The 23,021-nt window shown below is 37.6% G+C and overlaps 1 protein-coding gene across 1 annotated transcript in view; it reads right to left on the bottom strand.

Annotated features, from left to right (window-relative positions):
• USPL1 (ubiquitin specific peptidase like 1) overlaps nt 1-23,021 on the bottom strand; it is a 32,857-nt gene that overhangs the window by 5,541 nt on the left and 4,295 nt on the right. Inside the window, exons 3-8 of the mRNA XM_089508457.1 lie at nt 9,625-9,753; nt 7,589-8,204; nt 5,691-5,804; nt 4,119-4,248; nt 3,250-3,375; nt 973-1,133 (exon numbers count right to left, since the gene is read on the bottom strand). Coding sequence (XP_089364583.1) covers nt 973-1,133; nt 3,250-3,375; nt 4,119-4,248; nt 5,691-5,804; nt 7,589-8,204; nt 9,625-9,753 — 1,276 coding nt within the window. The remainder of the gene's footprint in view (nt 1-972; nt 1,134-3,249; nt 3,376-4,118; nt 4,249-5,690; nt 5,805-7,588; nt 8,205-9,624; nt 9,754-23,021) is intronic.

Here is a 23,021-nt window from a genome sequence, read left to right on the forward strand (position 1 = left end):
TAGGTATGTTGATAACATTCAATTCCCAGTAAAACAGAAATGTGGTAAATTAGTGACAACAATACTATACTGTGCAGAATGTACAGAGTTCCTGCCAGCCAAACCCTGTTTCAGGATATTCTATTACACTTCTTCCACTTGCAGTACATAGTGTTCTGTGGCTACAGAGCATGTCTAGTTCTCAACACACTGCCTTCCCCCTTGATACGTCTGCAAACCTTGGTGTTCTTCCAAGCATGTTGCTGTCTCCCTCTTGTGTGCAGATGGTGCTTTTTGGCTATATAAGGATCAGCACTCGTAGAATGATTATGCTATTAGTAAAATAAACCTTTTTTTAAAAAAAAATTAAAATTTATTATTATTCCTTTATGCTAAAGTACAGTGTTTTTATAATTCAAATACAAATATATCTTCCCTTCTGTTACATTTAAAATTTCCCCAGAGAATAAACATTTACTGTAAGTGTGTGTGTGTATACTAAAAAAAAGGGGGGGGGGGACAACAACAACTACAACAAATATACAATTGGCCCTCCACATTTGACTTTTGCGGATTAGATTATTTGCAGATTTGATTATTTTCTCTCTAGGAATCTCTAGGTCCTCTTGCCCAGCTCTGCTAGATGTTGACCATAGAGCTGTGCTGGAGAACCAGAGGTTCCTAGGCATTTGTAGGTCCTCCAGCATGATTCTATGATCAACTTCTGGCAGATGTTGACCACAGAGTTGCACTGCAGGACCTGTAGATTCCTAGAGAGGTATTCTTATAGGTAAAAAGAATAGTGGTTTTATATTTGTGGTTTTTCCACATTCATTGGCCCTTCACCCCTAACCTCAACAAATGTATTGGGACTACTGTAACCCTTACTGGTTCTTCTGACTTCTGGAAAGAAAAATTTGAGAGCTACTTACCATTACAGACAGATTGTTATGTTATAAAGAATAAGTATATAACAAAATGCATTACACTTACCATCAGAATTCAAGACCCATGTTATAAAATGTTTTTCTTTCTTCTGATACTGAACAACAGCTTTTATTTGATAGGAATCATCTTGAAATTGAAATGAGTAGGCTGCAAGGTTATTATGTGACAAGCCTTCGACGAAATGCACCATAAATACAGGGGGGACACTACCAAAAAGACAAATTTTAATTATAGAACTTATATTATACACTAACAATACAGAGCCCACATATATATCACTATTCTGCCTGTGAATTCTTTGCAAAAATCACAATTTGAGATTGCTGTATTCAACAACCACCCAAATGAAATAGTAAACATAGTTTTAGTGCAAATAGTAACAGCCTTTTCAATAGCTGACCAACAGTTGCTGCTTCATTCCAGGAAGTTGCAGGTTCCCAACTAGCAACTTCACCTTTACATGGGTGGCATGAATAACTTCTACTAAAATCATACCAATTCAAAGACTGGAAGAGGCAGGCCGAATGAAGCAACTTCCAGCCACTTTGCAGCCATGTTGTTCAAATGATGGTTTCCACTACGGGTTTGGCTGGCCATATAAGAGACTTTGTAAATAGGAGAAGAATTCCATTAAAGTTTGGGTGTTTGGATGGGATATCTAATACTAAGAACACAAAACAATAAAAAAACAGGAACCCAAATGGATTCATCATGGAGATCTGAATCCCTGGTGGGCTTAAGTGTGAGTTGGTGGTGTGAGCCTTTCATTGCTCTTTTACACTCTAAGTTTTCCCTAGGATCTTCTCCTGAGTCTTGGCAGGATTGCTCCTATTACCAGATTATCAGGTTATATAAAGGTCTTAGTGAGCAATACATGACCATTGTTGCTTTTGAATTGAGTAGAGACACATTGAGTGTGTTGACGAGCAGATATAAAATATATTTTAAATGCTTATAGGCCACTGAGGAAGACTGAGGTCGAAACACGTCTGGCCTTTAGTGTTTTATATCATTTTATGATTTAATTTTTGCATTTACATAACTCTTAGTGGGGTATTGTTACCCTTTTAGAAATTTTACTGGCTTTCCTGCTCCAGGGTTCGATTACTCTGGATTTTAGTTTGTATATTTTTTGCTCATTTTTCAGTGGGTACTTATACCCTTTTAGAAATTCTACTGGCTTCTCTACTCCAGGGTTTATTTAATCCCTTATTTCTTCACAGTAGTGTCTTTTGGTAATTGCAAGTGGGATATAATTTATTTAATTTATTTAGTTATATTTTACACATATAGATTTTCTTTGGCTGAACCCTTTAGTTTTGTTTTTTGTTCAAATGATGCACACCTCCAAGGTAGCCTGAAGCTGCGCTCCGGTCCTTTGGACCGGAGGGGGGAAAATAATCCGGCTTCTGGTGGTGTGTGTATTGTCCTGCAGCCATGGCCCACTTTGAGAGCAGGCCATGCGATCAGCACAGTCCTGACCTGCTTGCAGCCAGAGCAGACTTGGGCTGTTTTTTTGCGCCCATCTGCTCTGGCTCAATGCCATGTTAGACTTGATCAGTATGCAAAGCAATGTTGTAGCACCTTTAAAATTGAGAGAAAAAAAGCTGGTAGCATGAGCTTTTGTAGACTAAAGGGCTGAATGCATGGATCAAATGGCACATGTTCCCCCAGCCCAGCACTGTCTTGTATAGACAAAGACGACCCATAGCTCCAGGCCGAGACTGGACAGTCTGGTGCTCAGTTACCTGCTGCTTCTGCTGTTATGTTCTATATGCAGTCCCCAGTCACAGCCTCTGACAGTGCAAGGGGGCACCTGGCCACATGGGTGAAGACAGGCACCCCGTTTCCATCCTTATGGACCATGGCAGATGACTCCCCAGGGAAAGCAATGGTAGTGGCAGGCAAGGGGTGCATGGGGCCAACAACTTCATGATGCAGCAGCAGGCAGGCGTGTGAATAAATGCCTGTTTCTGCACCACCCTAGGGACAGAATGGGGTCAGAACCATGGGTGAGATACCACAGTTGGCCTGCGGTATCCTGCCTGTCTGTATGGGCACTAAGCCTGCTTCATCAGTAACCAGGCATGCTTTGTGCATCCATGCATTTGATAATGCAGATTTAATCTACAAAAGCTGATGTGGCCAACTTCTTTCTCTCAACTAGTCTCAAAAGTACTACAAGACCCCCTTCGCAAAATTTGCAAGATGTTGTTCAAACACTCAGCACTACAATATATACTTCAGCTGCATCTCATTATTTTCCTCACTCCTTATAGAGTTTTAATTTTTTTTTACAGTATTAATACGGTTTATACTTACTTTTCCAAAACCATTTTTCTTCTTTGAGATTTGTGATTACAGTTATTACAAGGAGCAATATGAACCGCATTCAGAGGGTGCCATTCTGGAATTATATTTGTAAATGTTGTCAGTGTCTTCTGACACCTGAAATAAGGAAAATAGTTACTGATGGACAGCATTAGCAAACTTATTGCAAAGCTAAATATCAGCACCAAATCTAGACAGCCAGAACAATAATTCAAATAAATGGTCTATATACAGATTTGATTTCAAGCTAGTGAGCCAAAATGTTGAAGTCAGTGGCAAATTCAGTCTAAAACTAGTGGGAAGATCAGACTAAGGTTACTGAAAATCTGCATGCAATTTTTGAAAATACTGTTAGGGACTGACAGAGTGAATAGTTTACTAGCAGGCGACATGAATTTTGGCTCTATCTGCAATAGAACAGAAATATAATTTTACTTTTCAACTAAACCTTTTGACAATTAAGAATAAATGACATTGTAATATATCACTTTCCCATAATGGAAGAATGGAATGAAAGTGGATGTAGCTAGGAACATATTTTATGCTAAGATTTAACAGTGTCTAAAGAGTGTCTGAGATATTTTTTAAAAAAATTCATTAGCTCTCAATTCTGAAAGAGTACAATAGCCCCTGATAAACAACAATAAAAGATCAACAGTTTTTAGATCAAGTTTGTATTTTCACAGCATATGCTTTATGTGAAACTATGAAACAAGATGAACAGTAACTTTATCCTCTTAACGCCACATCAATCATGCATTACATATTGTTTCAGAAAAGAAGGGAAAGAAATCTAAACTGATTTTACTGTTAGGATAAGTCAGTAGTAAATGGGGGAGGAGGCTTCTAAAGAAACCAACCTGTCAGAGATGTGGTAGCCACACTGTGAGCATTCAAGATTCCATGAAAAAGAATGGAGAAAAAGTTTCTCTATTTCTGAGTCCTTGTGTAGAAGTAGAGGAAAAGCAAACAATGGACTTTCCTCCTCACCTTTGAAAGAAAAAAAAAAGAAAAAAGAAAAACTGAAATAATAACTTTTTATTATTACAACAGAAGAATCTATTAAGCACACAACCATTTTATGCTAGCTTAGCCGAGAAGCATTCCCCCCCCCCCCCCAAAAGATGTATTTCAGGATTCCAAAAAATACTGTTATAAGGGCCAGTTCTTAATCTTACAGATATTCTTGCCCAGATTTATATCATGGTAAACAGTATATTTTGCACCCAGTTTATAAAATAAGAGTCTAGCCCAAAAAAGATTATTGCACTGTTTACTGGGTTCATGTAGGTTCTTACTTTAATTGATATACTTCAAATTGATATACCTAGTAAACAGTGTCTAATTCTCTATAAACAGAAAAATAATTGAAGACACACTCTCAGATAAGGATAATACTATTAATATCTATTGCTTAGCCGTCTCTCCCCATGGATCAAGATAGGAAGCAACAACAATTAACAGACAAACCACATCAGTTAAAATACATCAATTTAAAAGACAGTTAAGATGTACACTCCTCCTCCTTTTTCTTATTTGCCATTTTGTTCTAACAGCAAACTGTAGCAGGTATTTGTCCTCTAAACTAGGATCAAATCAAGGTACTATTCTGTAGAAATACTGTATTGATTGATTTACAACCCTACTTTGGCAGCTCAAAATTGCAAACGATGGATTCCCTCAAACCATGAAAAGAACAATGTGATAATTACGTAAGGATGGAATAAGGCACTTGACCCCAACACTCCTACAAGCTTGTTCTTTCTGTGCCAAATCAAATATTATTACATCTCACAGCCCTTGATCTGTTGTTTGGTAATTGTTCCAATAGCTTTTCTTACCATTTACTATCATATGTTTTTTAATTATTATTTATATCCCATCTTTCTCCCAATACTGGGAGACAAGAAGACTCGTTATTATAAACCAGCTCAGAAGCACTATCCTAATCAAAACTAACTACTGAAGCAAGTACAGCTAACTAAATAAAATGAAATAAATTAAACTACTAGAAGCAACTGGCTTGCCACTGTAGAAAGCAGAATGTCGGACTAGATAAACCTTTCATCTTATTCTGCAGTTTTCTCCTTATGCCTGCATAATAAATAATAAGAGCTATAATACACAAGGGCCCTAAATCACTGAACTTGGCCCTTATCTGAAGATAATGACAGAGAAAAGTGGTTTCTAGCTAATGGGCAGGCCAAGCTGAAGAAGATGAGCAAAAATACTTATATACTGTATACTATAATATATCAATACATAACTCTAAGGAATGGCTCCCTCTTGACCTACAAATAAGGAAAGCAGGAGGGAAAGATACAGGACAGTAAAAAGACTTGGAAATGTACTAGTTTACTGCTACATTTCACACGCACACGCACAAAGCAACATTTTATGAAACCCAACCCATTCCCCTAGTATATGCTTACCCAATTTACATTTAAGTTGAGGCTGAAGCTGGACAAAAATTATGTTCCTGATTTCATTCAAGTGAGATTCAGCTTTTGATACAATATCTGAAGGAACTTCCACAGTATTTTCACCTACATGAAATAGTTTGTTGATTAATACATTAGTCTTGCAAGCCTGCTATCTTCTAATATGAACCAATAGTAACTATGGCCCGTTACAGATGGGCTTAAAAGTACGCGCAGAGCGTGTACTAGGGTTAAGGCGGGGCGGTGCTTCCGCACCGCCCTAACCCTAGTGCGCACTTTGCGCGCACAAAATGGTGGCGGCCGTTCCACACGGCCGCCGCGATCAATGTCATGACCACGCCACCTCCGAACGAGGCGGTGCTGTTGTGACGTATTGGGGTCGCAGCAGGGCGCCTAGGGCGCCCTTTCCCGACCCCGGAAGGAGCTCTGTTTTGGAGCTCCTTCCTGGTTTGGTCTGCTGGGCGCAGCCTTCAGATGGCTGTGCCCAGCAGACCAAAGGAGAAAGGGGCCAAACGGCCCCTTTCTCCTTCTCCCCGCCGCTGCGGGGTGTCCTTGGGGCTTGAAGCCCCAAGGACACCCCTTTCCAGGCTGCAGGGAAGGGGCCTTTTGCTGCTTCCCCGCAGCCTGGAAAGCGGCGGATCAGGGCTTCAGCGGCTGCCGCTCTGGACGCTGAGGCCCAGATCCGGCGGGAAAACGTGCGCCTACAGGCCGCCCCAAGGGGGCGGTCTGTAACGCGCCTAAGTTTAATAAATGGAATTATGTAGACTAATTTGTTTTGCAGCAGGCAAAAGCAATGCAAGTAACAAATTCTATGTATACAGAAGGAAAATAGTTCATGTTTAAATTTTATTACTATAGCCACACTGAGAATATAGTACTTAACTGCAAGTTGCATAAATCATTCATCTACCAGTAGTGAAGGCTTATAGGCCAACCTAACATTCTACTACAGCCAAGTAAGTGTCCTGGAAACTGCCTTACAACCCTCAGTGTGCAAGTGAGGGGTGGGGTTGGTAACAAACATTTAGGGGTTCCTTAGCCTAGAAACTGTTTTCAAACGATAGAAAGTTGTAAATTTTGCTTTGTATTTTAGTTGTCACACAAACAGAATACCATCATCATACATATACAGTGGGACCTCTGTATTCGCAGACTTGCCATCCGCAGATTTAAGCATTCACAGACGGCAAGCCAACCGTCGTCTCCAATGGTGGCATGTGCACGTATGCGGCTATGGCAGTGTGTGCATGCGACCGTGCTGCCACTAGAGACAATGAGACTTCAAGTAAACCCCTGTCCCATTGTCCCTAATGGTCGTGTGGCCATGTGCACACAGCCATTGCAGACAATGGGGGCTGTCCCTAATGTCAGAGTGGGACAATGGGAGTAGAGGTCCCATGGATTTTGGTATCCATGTGGGGGAGGGTGGTGGTCTAGAACAGATCCCCTGTGGATACCAAGGTCACACTGTACTTATTCACAACTGACAAATTCTAAAATCAATTGTGCATAAAGGAAGGGCAACTCCTGCTTATTTGAGCAGGTTAGAAGTGGAAGGAACACCTTATGAAAGTAGAGGGGGGACTTCTTGACTTCTGTGTGACCAGTTTTCACTACAATGGCACTGTCAAAGGCTGTTCAATAATTTAAAAGACATGGAGTCTTTTAGAAACGCCTAATAGAAAAATCAGCCTAATAGAAAAATCAGTTTTTCAGTACTGAAGGCCAGTGAATGTGCTATATACATACATAAAATTCTAGAAAAAAGGAGTATGCAGGCCCTGTGATTATTTTTAATTATTTACATTGTCAGAGGCTCAGAATTCTATAAATCTGAGTCAAATTATTTTTAACAGCTAAAAGAAAAAAAACTCCCACGTATGACTTACCTCTTCGGTAATTATTCACAAGTGCAATTGCTTCATTATACTTTATCAACAGTCTCTGGATTACAGATATATTTTTTGAGATGGATTCACTACGTATCTTTTTTAGTGTCTCTAAATGCACAAGTGCTGACAGAATACAATCTAACCAGCAGAGAGCATGTGCATTCCTCCACTGAAGCCACAGTTGTTCTGGCAGAGACTGTTTGTCTTGAGGTAAAATCTGAGGCATGGATGAACCACTTTCAGAACCTGACAAAAGCTGTGTTTGCACAATGGACATCCCAGGTAAGTTTTCTGTAGCTGCCATTTCCAAACCAATTTGTCTCTCCATGGAGTCAGCTGTATTACAAACATCTGGTTGATGAGCTTTTGGAAAATCAGGTTGTCCCAAGTGAGTCTCAAATGTATTATTTCCATGGCACTTAGGAACAAGTGTTTGCTTAGTGTCTATCAAATTATCGCTCCTAGTCAATTTTAAGTGTGGTTCAAAAGAAGATGTCACCAGGCTTGTATCAAAGAACTTTCTTTTCCTGCTACTGCCCTGAGACAAATAATCTTTTGGATCAATGGGAGTAATAATATTGCTTAGTGGTTCAAACCCTAGAGGATAGATGCACTGGGGAAAAAAAGAGAGAGAATGAGAGACAGAACATGCCAGACAAAAAGATCTACATATAGTACCTGAATAAATTATTCAGATGCATATTTCAAATTTCTGGGACGAAATAAAGAACTGTCCACAGAAACAATGATTATTAAAGATACACATTCAACTGAAAGCCAATAAAATCTTGATATGTTTTAAGTAATACTCCTCCCCAAGTGATATTTAAAAAAAAAAAAAACCTCCAGATCTCATTATGTAAATGACACTCTGAAATGTCTCAGAGGTTTAGCTCTCAAAAGGGTACCTCTTTTCATTCTTTGAAGGATATTTCAAAATGCTGCTTTTCTGGACATAGATATGCTTATTGTTATTACTTTTTCTTGTTTTTGAAAAGAGGAAGGCAATGTTTAACTTTACTGAATTGAGAGTAGATTGAAAAATGTTGACTGGAGTTTTACAACTTTAAATATCTCCCTTTCGCCACAAGCTCTCTTACTGATTAATCTGTTTGCACACTCACCACCCGCTACTTTTTCTGCATGTTCATCCCCAAGCATAATACACTGTTTTGACTAGGAGAGGTCAATGCTACTTCTTCCTCACAGTTGGAAACCTAGGCATTCCAGTCTACTCTTCATAAAGGCAGTGGGCCAAAATAATTCATTTAGGATTTGAAAAGCACCATTTTCCATTTTTCAAAACTTTCCCCAATTTCTCCTTTTCATGAGGTGTCTTTGAAGTACCAGCACTTGAATATATTGTTCAGGACCCCAAAAATATCTAGCTCCACTACCTTGGGAAACATTTATGCTTCTGTTCACCCACAAAACATTACAACAGTAGGAAATCAGAGATTAATAATGATGCAAAGTAGGCAAAGATAGGACCTGTTGTTAAATATGGATATATCCAGAGATGTTTATATTGATAAGTTGATAAACTGGTCTTAATAAATGGGCATTATATCAAAGAACAGGTATGCAACTTGGTATGACTGAATATAAAGGCTCCAGGCTGACTCAGTCTTTCATCCTTTCATAGGTTGGTAAAATGAGTACCCAGCTTGTTGGGGGCAATTGGCTAACACATTGTAAACAGCTTAGAGAGTGCTTAGTACTATAAAAGTGGTACAAAAATATAAATGCTATTGCTATTGCTGTATGGATTGAGTATACTCTTGAACATGGCTTTCATGTTTTTACATTTTAAAAAATGGGACACTTCAGCCTTGAATATTTATTTGAATTAAGCAACTTCAGATATGCTCTTGATCCTGGCAACAGGATCTTGCCTTCTACATCTTCATTATATTACACCCAGCTATCCTTAATAGAAATTGTTAATGCATTGAGATATAATATGCTTGTGGTTTAATAGAAAATGGCTCTCGGACACCTATTTCGTATGTCAAAGAGCTATTAACTTGTACCTGTGGATTTTCACATAGGAATATCAATTCCTTGAAATTGATCCGATGTGTTCTTAAGGGCTGTATCAGACCTTTCTTTCTGCAAGCTGGGCAGCATTCATCTGGACTTATTTCAGCAGAACTACAGTCCTAAAATGAGGTAAAATAAGCAATAATAATGTTACACCTGAAAGGCTAAACATTAAACATGGCAAAATAATTTTCATGCCACAGAAGTTATTTATATGTTGTAAGAGTTAAATCTGACCACACAGAAACATAGTAATACATAATAGGACTTATATACTGATTGAATATTCATTCAATTTACAGTAAACAAAATAGACTTTAGTACCATTATGTACTTTAAAAGATACCCAACACAGGTAGAAAAGGTCTCACAAATATGTTTGCAATAGTTAATAATATTTGGAAATTGTAAATCTTTCGCCATTTCAGTGAGATTTCCGTGGAAAAAGAATTTTATAAAAATATTATAGGTACCATAATTTTGTAATATAGCAAAAACTGACCAATAGAAATTTAAAACTCTCTCAAAATTGAGGAGAAAAAAAGAACTTTGCACAATGTGAAAAAGAACTGAACTGACTTTTCCCAAATACCCCACCATGTGGAGTGCAGATGTCCCTATATCAGTCACTTGCAAACCATTTCCAATCTTCTGGTACTCCATCAGTCTGAGGCACTGGCTAAATTATGCCACTTGTAACATTTTCAATAGTCTTAAGGATTTTTTTCATACACCCTGAAAAATAAGAAGCGAACAGAAAAAAGTTAAATAAGTATTTTTCCAACAGTGACTTTGAAAATACACAAATAAAGGAAACATTTTTGGTCAAGTAGAAGGGGATGATGCCTACTTGTAAGGGGAAAAGTGTGTACACACATGCATACCACAAGAATGTAAAACAACGAACTAAACTGACATTTCAGTTTTGTCAAACAGTTAAACCACCTCAACAGCTCTTGAAAAGCATTGTTCCTGTGTCACATGTGCAGAAACTAATCCACATATCTAGATGTTGGGGGGGGGGGGGGGAAGGAAATGACAAACACTGTACCATACCAACTAATTCAAACACATAACACCAAATAGTTTCAAGTTTTAACCTTGAAAAGTAGGCTACATTGCCTTACTTAGGGCCACAAATGTTGGACAGAAAGCCTTACCTGTGGTGTATGCACCGCTGAGCAAGGACACTATCTAGAGTAAAGCAACATTGCTTGATCTCCTAACTAGACAACACTATGACAACTAGCTTTAAGTATCCTGGTGTAGACAAACTATATGATGCCGCACCATAGTTAATATCAAAGAAGAGTGGCGTGGGTACAAACCACAGGTGAAAAGAATAGGGAACAGATGACCACAAGAGTTTGAAGTGCTTCTCATCCCCTAGCAGTAGGCAGGTAGGAAACTGTCCAGCATTATGTCCAAAACACCTTTAACTAGTATTAAAAAATTGCTTCTGGAATGGGACCAAAAAAAACAAACAAAAAAAAACAAGCTGATATTCTTTACAGTAGTAGATACCTAATGCATTTTTTGAAATTCATTAGTGCACTAAGCTTTGAAAATTCACAGGACCTACTCAGAAGTTCCTAAAGAGACCTATAAAACAATGGGCTACTTATTCTCTCCAATATCATTGATTACCAATAAGGGCTGATTTGTGTGTGACCTAGACCATGAAGCAAGTAGTTAATTGTGAAGGCACCAAGCCATGCACAAATAGCAATAGTACCCATCAAATGGGTGGAGGAAGGCACGTCAAAGCTGCATCGTTATGTTAACACCCTTATAAGGTGGTACTGGTGATGTGCATCTAATATACTGCAGTGTGGCACATGGGTACTTCAGATCAATTATTAGTTAAAACTGTTTGTTTTTCTATCCTTCCAGGGAGTTTGGCTCTTCTAACTTTAATAGACACATGTCAGACAAAATGGAAATCTATGCTGCAAGAAAAGCTGAAAAGCTGCTTGAGGTTCATATCTCACGCTTTAATTAAAATATCCATAATTAAGCAATGTATCTGGGAGCTGCAATGCTATCTGAGTAAATTGGCAAGATATCCTGAAATTAAAGATGATAGGAGGTTGTTTACAACAGCCAGCTATCTATCCAAGCTGGATATTCCCAAATTTAGGAAATCTTTCACCTTAGCCAGATTTAGTACAGTATTTTGCTATCACCATTACTGCATAGTAATTACTGCATTACTGACTTGGAAGGGTTTGAATGAGCATGTCTCGTTATAACAGAAGTTAAGGAATCAGAGATCACTTTAAAAGTGGGTGGGTTTTGTGCTTCTTCTATAAAACTAAGGAGACAAGTCATGAAAGATCTTAGTGAATTAGCTTATATATTTTAATTATTTCTGTATTTGTATGTACCATGCCTTAGGTTGCATCTGCACAGCAGAAATAATCCAGTTTGACACATTTGAACTGCCATAGCTTTGTGCTACGGAAACTGTAGTTTTGTGATGCATCTAGCCTCCTCTGTCAGAGTATTCAGGTGCCACAACTACAATCCCAAGAATTCCATAGCATTGAGCCATGGCAATTAAAGTGGAGTCAAAGTGGATTATTTCTGTAGTGTGGACACAGTCTCAAACATGTTGTGGGTGTGTTGTAAATACAATGTTGATTTGTTGTTTGTATATGTTTTGTATTTCTGGTCTGTGACTGAAATAAATTGATTCATTCAACAGAGAACCACTCTCCTCACTGTCTCAGTTAAAAATAAATTGGTTCATTAAAGAGCTAATATAAATGGCAATTCACTATATACTGTTGGTTCACACAACCTATACAGATGTTTCTTGACTGTTCCTTTTGATTCCATTGTACTTTGCCTTGCAATACATTTCTTGATAATCAGAGATACCTTCCCAGCACACAGTGTAGACAGAAAACTATAGCGACGTAATGATAACAACAAAACACAATCTGTTTTGGAAGGTCTGTATGTAATCGGTGCACAAAAGCTAGTGAGTACTACATGAAAACCATAAACTCAGAACTCACAAGTATGCTGAGAAATTTTGAGACTAACTGAAAGAAAGAGGTTGGCAGCATGAGCTTTTGTAGATTTAAGTCTACTTCTTCAGATGCATTTGACTTAAGTCTACAAAAGCTCATGCTGCCAACTTCTTTCTTTCAGTTAGTCTCAGAGGGGCTACAAGATCTCTCTACATACTGATTCTACAGACTAACATGGCTATATCTTAATTCAGAACTAATGAGTATGTGGAATGCTTTCAGACATGTATTTTTTATAAATAGGCAAAAAGTGATCAGTATTCTACTTTTAGTGTGACATTGCCTTAATCTATGCAGGTGGCTTAAGCACTAGCATTTATGTACTGTCAGCCTCATGTCAACACATTATCTTTTTAATGTAAAAACAGTCTCATACACCTTCAATACTAAGCATTGTTAAAATCAATTACAGTACTCTATAGTGTTTACACATGAAACATTTGTTAATTTAGAAGGGAATTGGAAACTTCTGATCTCCTCGTGGCTTTCAAAGGAGGAGGGGGGGCTTAGTTTTACAGTACATCCAAATGCAGCTGCTGAGTACTAATCCACTAGATGCTGCTCACAAGTCACAGCCCTTGAATGGTATACTATTAATAGAGATACAATATGCCCACCTTACTATACTGTGACACATGTTTCCTGTGCTGTGATTGTTTCCAGATACTAGACAAAGACATTATATCTCTTAATTATTATTTTTTTAAAAATAGAGAAACTTTCAAAAGAAATTTTACAGACTTCAGTGCACTTTTGGATGGGGGTATTAACTTAATGATAAACATATAGGAGAAAAACGCACAGTATTTATTGCAGGTCAGCAGCTGTATCACATAAAGTATTTGGATTCAGCCAGACTGATTTTCAAACACTATGCTCATTTAGAAGAAATGTATATATTTACAACCTTTGCTGGACAAATATATTAAGCTCTTCTATTCTTGAAAGATGTTTGGGGACTTAGGGCCTGTACATACACACCAAAATAAAGCTGCTTCAAGTCACTTTGTAGGTATGCTGTTTAAATGATGCATGCGTACCAAGATGCTGGAAGCCACACCAAAGCGCCTTAGGACCAGAGCATGGCTTTGGCGTGGCTTCCGGACTCTTAGGATGTATGCATCATTTAAACAGCATGCCTCCAAAGTGATCCGAAGCAGCTTTATTTTGGCCTGTCTGTATGCGGCCTTAGTGTCTGTGCCTGAAACTGACTAGTTTCCATGGCTATGAACAACAGAAGCAATACTGCCTAACTTCTTTGCAGCAGGATCCTTTGTGCATCATCCCTCATAATTCCTTAGAATGGTGAAGCATCTAGAACCAAAGGTTTATAAAAGGCTTGCAAGGACACAGGAGCATGGGCACAAACAGTTATGCTGACAGAAATTATATTAATAGGTATTGGTAAAAGCCCTGGAGGTGATATAGATGTGTGTGGTCATTGGCAAATGGACGCTATCACTTCACGCATGCGGTCAACTGGATCAAGATAAAAAACATGTTAGATGGACAAAAACTAATCTGTAAAGTAAAAGGTAAATTGCAAGGAGGAAATCATCCTACGGACTGCTACAAAGGAATTCTAGAAACCAATGAGGCAAAAAGAAAATATGATGAAAAGGTAACAAATAAACAAATCACTTTAACATTGTCACACAGTTGCACGGATGCCACAAGCAAATCAAAGTTTGTGTTGTTATTGTTGGCCTGCTAAAGACATTTGAAATATCTGACCATAAGGATTTTACGTAAATCTGAAGACAGTATGTACAACCCAACTGAGTATGGCAGAGCCACCAAAAATCTGTTAACACTAGGGTGGTCTTCTGCAGGCATCATAACTCATAGCAAATTGTATCAACAAGTGTGGTATTGTATCTGTATTTGAGTATGAGATCAGTGTTGCTTTGGCTTCTCTTATTAGTGGCAATGGTTACTTAAAGTTCAAGCTAATTGAATGAGCTAGGCATCTTGTAAGATGTAAATCAGCAGCAATACTAATTAACAGCACATCAGCAATAATGAATACAAGCACTTTTCTATGACATGTTTTTAAAGAATTGAAGAATTCAAATAAGAGAGTTACAATATTTTGTAGGTCACTGTTATGCAGTCTATTTAAGATTCTGGTCCACTGAATACTTTATGAGGTGTAAAGAACTAGAACTAGATAATTTGGGAAACAAATTATGATATAGTTCCAAATTCTAGGCAAGATATTTTAAGATTAGTATTTGTTTTGTAGAAGGCTGTTATATTGTTCTGCTTTAACTGCTATTCTGTTCAAAAATAAACTTTTGCTGCTGCTTCCGGTAGTTTGCTGTTTCCCCCCACTACTGCTTCTTTCTAACATTGCTGTTGTTGCGCCCCTTCAAGTCTTAACTTACCATTCTGATTACAAAGCTATGTAATTCATACTTTTACTTTTGTCAACGCCCACCTTAATTTTTTTGTGGAAATAAGTAAAATACAAATGTTTAATTAAAAAAAACTTTACTGCACAGGTTTTGCCACTGGAGAAGAAAATAGAAGTTGAAAAATGGAAACCAGTAGGATCACAGGCCACCAGAAGGCAAAATGTACTTCACAAGCGGGCAAGGCCCAATAAGCTCTTTTTATGAAGCACATGTCTAGAACTGACTAGGTGCAAAAATGCATTTTGTAGCCAAATGATGTTAATCTAGCAGTACACACAGCAATTATCACATTCTAATATAGTAGATAGGCTTACATAAGAATCATCATAGTGTCACAATGAGTGAGCAAAACCAAGATGTTTCATCCTAAAAAAAGAAAATGTTCCACAGAAATCACTCCCCCCCAATATTTCCCACGGTTCACATTTTAAAAAATGAAAAAAGAATGTATCCACTCTATCCCAACATTTTTGTTATCTCAGCTTTTATATCTGTAATCTCCAGTCTAGAACTATTCTACAATTTACATTTACTGTGATTATTATGATTACTTCACCTTGTCTCGTTACCTCTATTTTTCTATGCTGTTCTTATGAATATTGATGATTTGATAAAAAAGGGACAGGATCTTGCTAGTCACTAAAGCATTTTATTACCATTTTTTAAAACCACTGCCCTTCCTTTTTTGGAAAATAAAAATAAGATGACAAAGAGAGATCACAATCTCTGATTACAATTCTTGCTTAGTGCAAATTGCTACCAATTGTATATTATCATTATTATTTCATATCCTGCATTTTTCCCAGTTTGGGACGCAAGGTGGTTTACAACAGAGGTGCTGCTAGAATGAAATCAAAGTGAAAGAAGCACTTTCTTTGATAGCAACTTTAAATGAACAATAACTGATTTAAACCACTGATTTAAATAAAGTTTCCCTGATAGTTATTCATATACTCTTTTTAATAATAGCACAGATCTGAACATTGAAATGTATTAATTTCAGTAGAGCTGTTTACAACTTTAAGGTGGGTATAATTCATGTATTTCCCCCCAGAAAACTTTATTTTTATTTATTTATTAGAAAATAATACACACATAAAAACACATACACACACACTCATAATATATTCATTACCTGCAGTAAATTATAGGCGCTGAAAGTAATAAATACAAGCAGTAAATTGTTCACACAGACTCAACAGTACTTAAGCCTAAATTCAATTCTTAGGTCCAAAACACACTGCAGAAATCATTCAGTGTGAGACTGCTTTAACTGTCTTGGCTCAATGCTAAGGAATTCTGGGAACTGTAGTTTCATAAGACATTTAGCCTTCTCTGTCAAGGAGTTCTGGTGCCACAATAAATGACAATTCCCTGGATTCCCTAGCACTGAGCCAGGGCAGTTAAAATGGTCTCAAACTGGATTGTTTCTGCAGTGTGTTTTGGATCTCAGTATCAGCTACAGTAGAGCCACTGACTCAATGGATACTTAATAAGTCAACACTCATGAATCTTTTGAGTTAAGACTAAACTGGATTTATGCCATGGCCTCTCAAACTAAATCTTATATATTACCAAATTATTTCACATTTGCTATTGCAGCACTGTTCAGTCATGGTGGTCTGATATTACTAGCATTTGCCTGTCTATGAGCCCACACATACATTTGCCCATCTATTGCCCTACATACTTATATTACAGCATTTGCCTATCTATGAGTATCTGGGTACTCTATATAGGTATTATACCTGGGATTGTTCCCATCAAGGAACAGAGGACAGCAGACACAGAAAGCACCAGGGAGCCAAATGGATGCAGATGGTGGAAGATCTTCAACTGAACACACCAAAGAGAATTTAGACTGGGTCAGTGGCCTGTTCTACTTTTTCAAAAATATTTTTTTACAACTTTCAGTTTATTTTTAATCTCAATAGTAAATAAATGTATTCTGTGCCCATCTTCCACATTCCTCATATTAGTTCAAAAATGGAAACTGTTACAGGCCAGAGATATATTTTATTGCCAATTTTTCTGCCCAGGAATATACCTACAGAGTGTAAGACACAGCATAAGAACTACCATAATTAAAGCAGTTAGTTCTCTGAGAGTCTGCTTGTCTGTGTCAGCAGAAAACTGGCTTCAGGTTTAATATCAGTCTGGGGAAAATGCCAGATGCTCTCTGGAATGTAAATAAGATAAGGAAAATGCCTGTACTCAAGAAGAGAAGTAGATTTGAGAAAAGATAAACACTGGCTGTACAATAATAGGAAGGATTACAATGACTTCCATCATCAGGATCTATATTTCAATTGGACAGAGATATAACAGAAGTAGTGAGTCCTTTGTTTTGATGGTCAAAGGATTAGCTGAGTGGGTGGAAGGAGAAAATCAAGTTTAGACAGAGCCAAAAATTTAGGCTACTTTGCATGCCTCCAATGCACAAAGATGCTTTTTGATAATCAGCTATGCTGTTTCTAATAGCCCTATAGTTGGAAATGACATGCTGTCCCCAAATGCTGATTTAGCTAGTACTGGTAAAATTGACATTTAGGTTAGACTAAGAATACATACATACATACATACATACATAATGGATGATTGTAATGGAGAAAATGCTAGATAGTTTAGAAGAATCATGTTCTTACATGTGTTAGTTATTATCAAGCCTGTTAAAGATCTGAATAAAAAGATAAAGGTTCAGCCCTTAGGAAAGTCTTGATGGAAGTATAACATCTTTATGGCCATATACTGTAGTGTAATTAATGTAATGTGGCATGCCTTACCTGGAATGTAATATAAGGCTGAGTGCCCAGACATTGTCATGTCTTGTGTTTCTCCCTAAAGGGAATGGTATGTTTATATATCTAGGAATGCTTATGATAAATAGCCTGAAATAGTACCAAAGAAAATTCTCAATTTCTCATATAAACATCATAAGATCCTTAAGAATGTTTAAGTGGAGTGTTAATGTTAACACTGGGTGCATCTACGCTGAAGAAATGGCTCCATTCTACAAAAATCCTTGTATTTGTGTGAAGTGCCAGCAGGATTTGGCAGATAAGGCAATAGACCTTGCAAAACTACAAATCCCAGGATTCCACAGGATGAAGTTGCAGCATTTAAAGTGGGGTCAAACTGCATTATTTCTACAGTGTAGAGGCTTCTTTGGTCTGCCTGACTTATCTACCAACATGATGTGGGCACTCAGGTGATCAGGAATAGATAAGATGTGCCCAGACACTATCCAGATTATCTGACAAGTGGCAAAGGACCCTCAATCCCTCAGTCTAAGAGACAGGTGTGGGAAACCACAGCTGTTTTAAAACAGAAATAGAAGTTCTGAAGATGCCAGCCACAGATGCTGGCAAAACGTCAGGAAGAAACTCTTCTAGAACATGGCCACATAGCCCCAAAAACCCACAAAAACTATGGATGACATTAGAAATAGAAGTGTTCCTGTTTCTTTATCTTTGATCTTAGGTAACAATGTATGTAGGCACACCACGGCCACGAATTAATTTTTATGAGTCTGTAGATATAGGCTTAACAAGTAGGTTCTGAGGAAATTCAGTTTTGACTGTTATTTTAAAAATAAGAATCAAAAGAGAAAATTAGTATTTTATTCACAATCTTAAAAAAATAAAAATAAAATGCAATTTAAAACATCCTATTTAAATCAACAAAATTGTAATTTTTAATTAATTGCTTTGCAAGTCTAGATGTGGAGGATACAAGGATACCTATTCCTGATGTACCAGGACTAGAGCCCTATTCTACTGGCAACAAGAAAGGCAGACTGTCACAACTGCAGCTTCTCCTTGGTCTTAGCCAAATATTAATATGATAGGGAAGACAAATGTCAGAAACATGTGATACTGGACAACAGAAGCAGGCCTGTTTTTAGCATAACAATTACAGCAAAAGTACTAAAAACCTGAAATTATAGCTATGATAAACTTAATGAAATGTATAATGGTTTCAAATTTACCCCAATAGCAGTTTTTGGGGTGGGAGAGAAAGCAAAATTCAGAACCAGTGCTGGGTATATAAATAACTAGCAGGGGCACTGTTACCCCAGATGGAGGGACACTGAGTTTGTGCAACATGTTAAGCTGCCACTTTTAGAGATTTATTTTGTCAGATGCCATATTATTTATTAGCATAAATGAGACTGCTTAATAGTGTACTTAACTGTGCACTGTAGTTAGCCAATATAAAAAGAGGATATTCAGCAGCCTGCATTAATATTTTGAAAGAAATTCTATGAATAGTCAGGAAAGATTACTGTTCAAGTAACCTGACATGCGGAACAGAATTGAAAGTTAAATGTGTTTAGAGAGGATGAGATCAATGAGAATGGTGATAACTTCATTTACCTCTGAGAATACCAGCTATTTCTCTTATGTAGTTTCTAAGTGTAAGAATATCATGCATTTATGAATGCAACTTGGTCTGCATCTGCACTACAGAAACAATCCAGTTTGACGCCACTTTAATTGCCATGGCTCAACAGAATTCTGGGAATTATAGTATGTTGTGTCACCAGAGCTCTCTGACAGAGAAGGCTAAATGTCTCATCAAACTACAACTCCCAGAATTCCACTGAGCCACAGCAGTTAAAGTGGTATCAACCTAGATTATTTCTGCAGTGTGCAATGCAGATTTAGTGGTGTTATTCATCTTCACTCTTTCTGTGAATTTATGTTGTATCTTGATAATTTTTAGATGCACTGAATGCTTTGATATATTTAGAAAGTCTCTACAGTTCAAGTAAAGTGCTATTCCCTTCATTGAAAAGCAGCAATAGTTTAGAAACACATACAAAGGAGCATCCATATTGAATATCTACTGGTTAAATGGTTCAAAGGTTCTGAGTCAGCCAATAAGTGTTCAGCACATTAAAACATATGGAAGCACAGAAAATTTCCTGTACCCATTTACAGACTCACACACAAAAAACAGCATTTTGTGCCCTTACTACTTCTTTATTACCAAGATCATAATCAAAAATAAATATAGTAGAGGCAATTCACCCAGCCTCCTTGCCTGCAGACACTAACCTTACTATCCACTGGACTAATATGTGTACTGGCCTTATGAAGGAGGATGCCATGCATATCAAAGCATATGATTATTATTTTTTCCTATACAAGGGGAACTCTAGGACAACTACCATAAGTCCTTGTGAAGCATAATGACACAACTATATGTGAGTTTGTTACATATGTTGTTAGCAAAAAACTAAATTAGGCCAGGCAAATCCAACAAGCTTTTTGTGCATGGTTTCAACATGCAAAAGGAGTTGTATGAATTACTCAGCACAACACAAAAAGCAAAAGGATCTTGCAGCACCTTTGAGACCAAGAGAAAGAAATTGTAGCATTAGCTTTCATAGACTCAATCTTGTATCTGAGGAAGTAAACCAAATCTACAAAAGCTAATGCTACAACTTCTTTCGCTCAGTTATTCTCAAAGGTGCTACAAAATCCCTTTGCATACTGGTATTTCAGACTAACATGGTTATGTCTCTGAACTTTTCGCATAACACAGTTGAGTCCTTGCTCATTTACTTGGCAAGGCAACTACTACCTGCTTCCCAATCTGCACTTGTTAACAAATACCCATATTACTCCTATATGTTAATTCACACTGAAAGAGCAAGAAAAACATCTGGTGGAAAATTAGGTTAAGAGAAATTACCTTCTCTTTAAGTGAGCTGCTTGACACTTTGGTTTGTTCATATTGCTATATGGACTTTTAAAAAAGAAACTTACTACAGTTGGTCCTTCTTTTACACGGATTTTTTATACATGGATTCAAGCATCCATGGTTTGAAAATGTTCAAAAAAAGTATACATTTCAATTATCAAACCTTGATTTTCCATTTTTTATAAGGGACACCATTTTGCTATGTCATTATATTCAATGGGACTTGAGCATACATGGATTTTGTTATACACGGGGGATCTTGGAACCAAACCCCAGCGTATAACAAGGCTCCACTGTATGTACACTGGCAGTTACCACACTCAATGTTGAGGATAAGAAGGCTGAACAAAAACTTAATATTTTAATTAAGGCTGTGATATCCAGACACTAAAATATTTCACCAGCTATAGAATTACTGTATATACTCATGTATAAGTCTAGAATTTTTAGTCAAAAGATTGATCCCAAAAACCTAGACCGAGTTACCCAAAGGTCAATGTAAATACTATACTTTAAATCTTATAAAAAAGGGACTCCTTCCCTGGTGAAAGGCAAGTGTGAAATCTGTCCTGGAAGCACTGATTTCCCTCTCCTCTCTCTTCCATTCAGCCTTTAGTGTGAGCCCAAACAGTTATGCCTGCCATAATTTTGTAGGTTCTTTGGCATTGTTTTCCTTTGCTTCATCATTTAGATCCTTTGTTGCATGTCCCTAAACTTTACCCTCAACTTATCCAAGGGACATATCAAAATCCATAATTTTGCCCCCCAAACCTGCTCTTGACTTACATGAGGTCGACTTATAGTCGAGTATATACGGTATTGATGTTTTTAATCTTGCTGCTGGGCAGAACAGCAGTATTTAATGATATACCATCTTCAACAGAACATACATAAACAGATCCTGTGTATGTGTGTATGCATACATGCGTACATGTGCTTGTAGGATGCATGTGTGTATCAATCTACTTAGAAATAAATTCTATAGAATTAACTGAAGTTTAATCTCAGGGATCTATAGTCTGGAGGGTCCCATTTGATAGGGTTCAACTATCATGTTACCTTAATATTACCAGTGATAAACTGCTAGTTTATCATGGTACAATTTCCCAGTCATAGATACAGCCTCCAATGCCTGGATTCTATTACCACAGTTGGAAATTTGTGAATATTCAGCTGTTGATTCCCTTTTGGGACAAAGGCAAGATATAAATGAAATAAATAAAGCAATAAATAAACCAAACTGATGAATGACTACTCCCATCACTCCACATCACTAGCCCTGGTAGCAGGGGCTAATAGGATCTGGAAATGGAAACATCATCTTGAAAACCATAGCTCCTCAAATCTGTTCTGCAGGAACAGATTCACACATTTATTAACTTTTAACATGGAAATTACTTCCAGGAATCTGTGGGTGCCAGTGATTCCCAAACTCTGGTCTCCCAGATGTTTTAGACTTTAGCTTCCAGAAATCTCAGCCATCTTGGCCAACAGTCTGGGATTCTAGGAGCCAAAGTCCAAAATACCTGGAAGGCCAGAGTGCAGGAAATTGCTAACCCTATACTGTAGAAATAATGCAGTTTGACACCACTTTAATTGCCAGGCCTCCATCCCACAGAATTCTTGGTATTGTAGTTTTGTGAGGCATCAACACTCTTTAGCAAAGGAGGCTTAAGACCTTGTAGAAATACAAATCTCAGAATTCCATAGAATGGAGCTTATTACTGTTGTTAGCTGCTCTTCAGCAGACCTCCACTCATGGTGACCCTGTGGATGAGACATCTTCACAACAGCTTGTCCTCAACCTCTATGCTCTACAGAAAAGCTTTTGACTACATAGATCACAAAAAGCTATGACTCATGCTTTGTGGAACCTCTGATTGTCTTGATGTGCAACATATACTCAGGACAAGAGGCATCTTTCAGAAAAGAATAGAGAAATAGAATGATTTCCAGTCGGCAAAGAGGTCAGGCAAGGCTGCATCCTTTCACCTTATCTGTTAACTTGTATGCCAAAAATATTATGCAAAGAGCACGCTTAGACACAGAAAAAGGAGGCATGAAAACAGGAGAAAGGAATATCAACAATTCTAAGATATGCTGATGACACCATACTACTAGCAGAAAACATCATGGACCTGGAACAGCTACTAAGGAGGATCAAGGAAGAACGTACAAAGGCAGGCTTACTGTGGAACATAAAGAAAATAAAAATAATGACCA

This window comes from Sceloporus occidentalis, unplaced genomic scaffold, assembly GCF_023333645.1.
Source record: "Sceloporus occidentalis isolate IW3139 unplaced genomic scaffold, rSceOcc1.0.p SCAF_2, whole genome shotgun sequence".
NCBI lineage: Eukaryota > Metazoa > Chordata > Lepidosauria > Squamata > Phrynosomatidae > Sceloporus > Sceloporus occidentalis.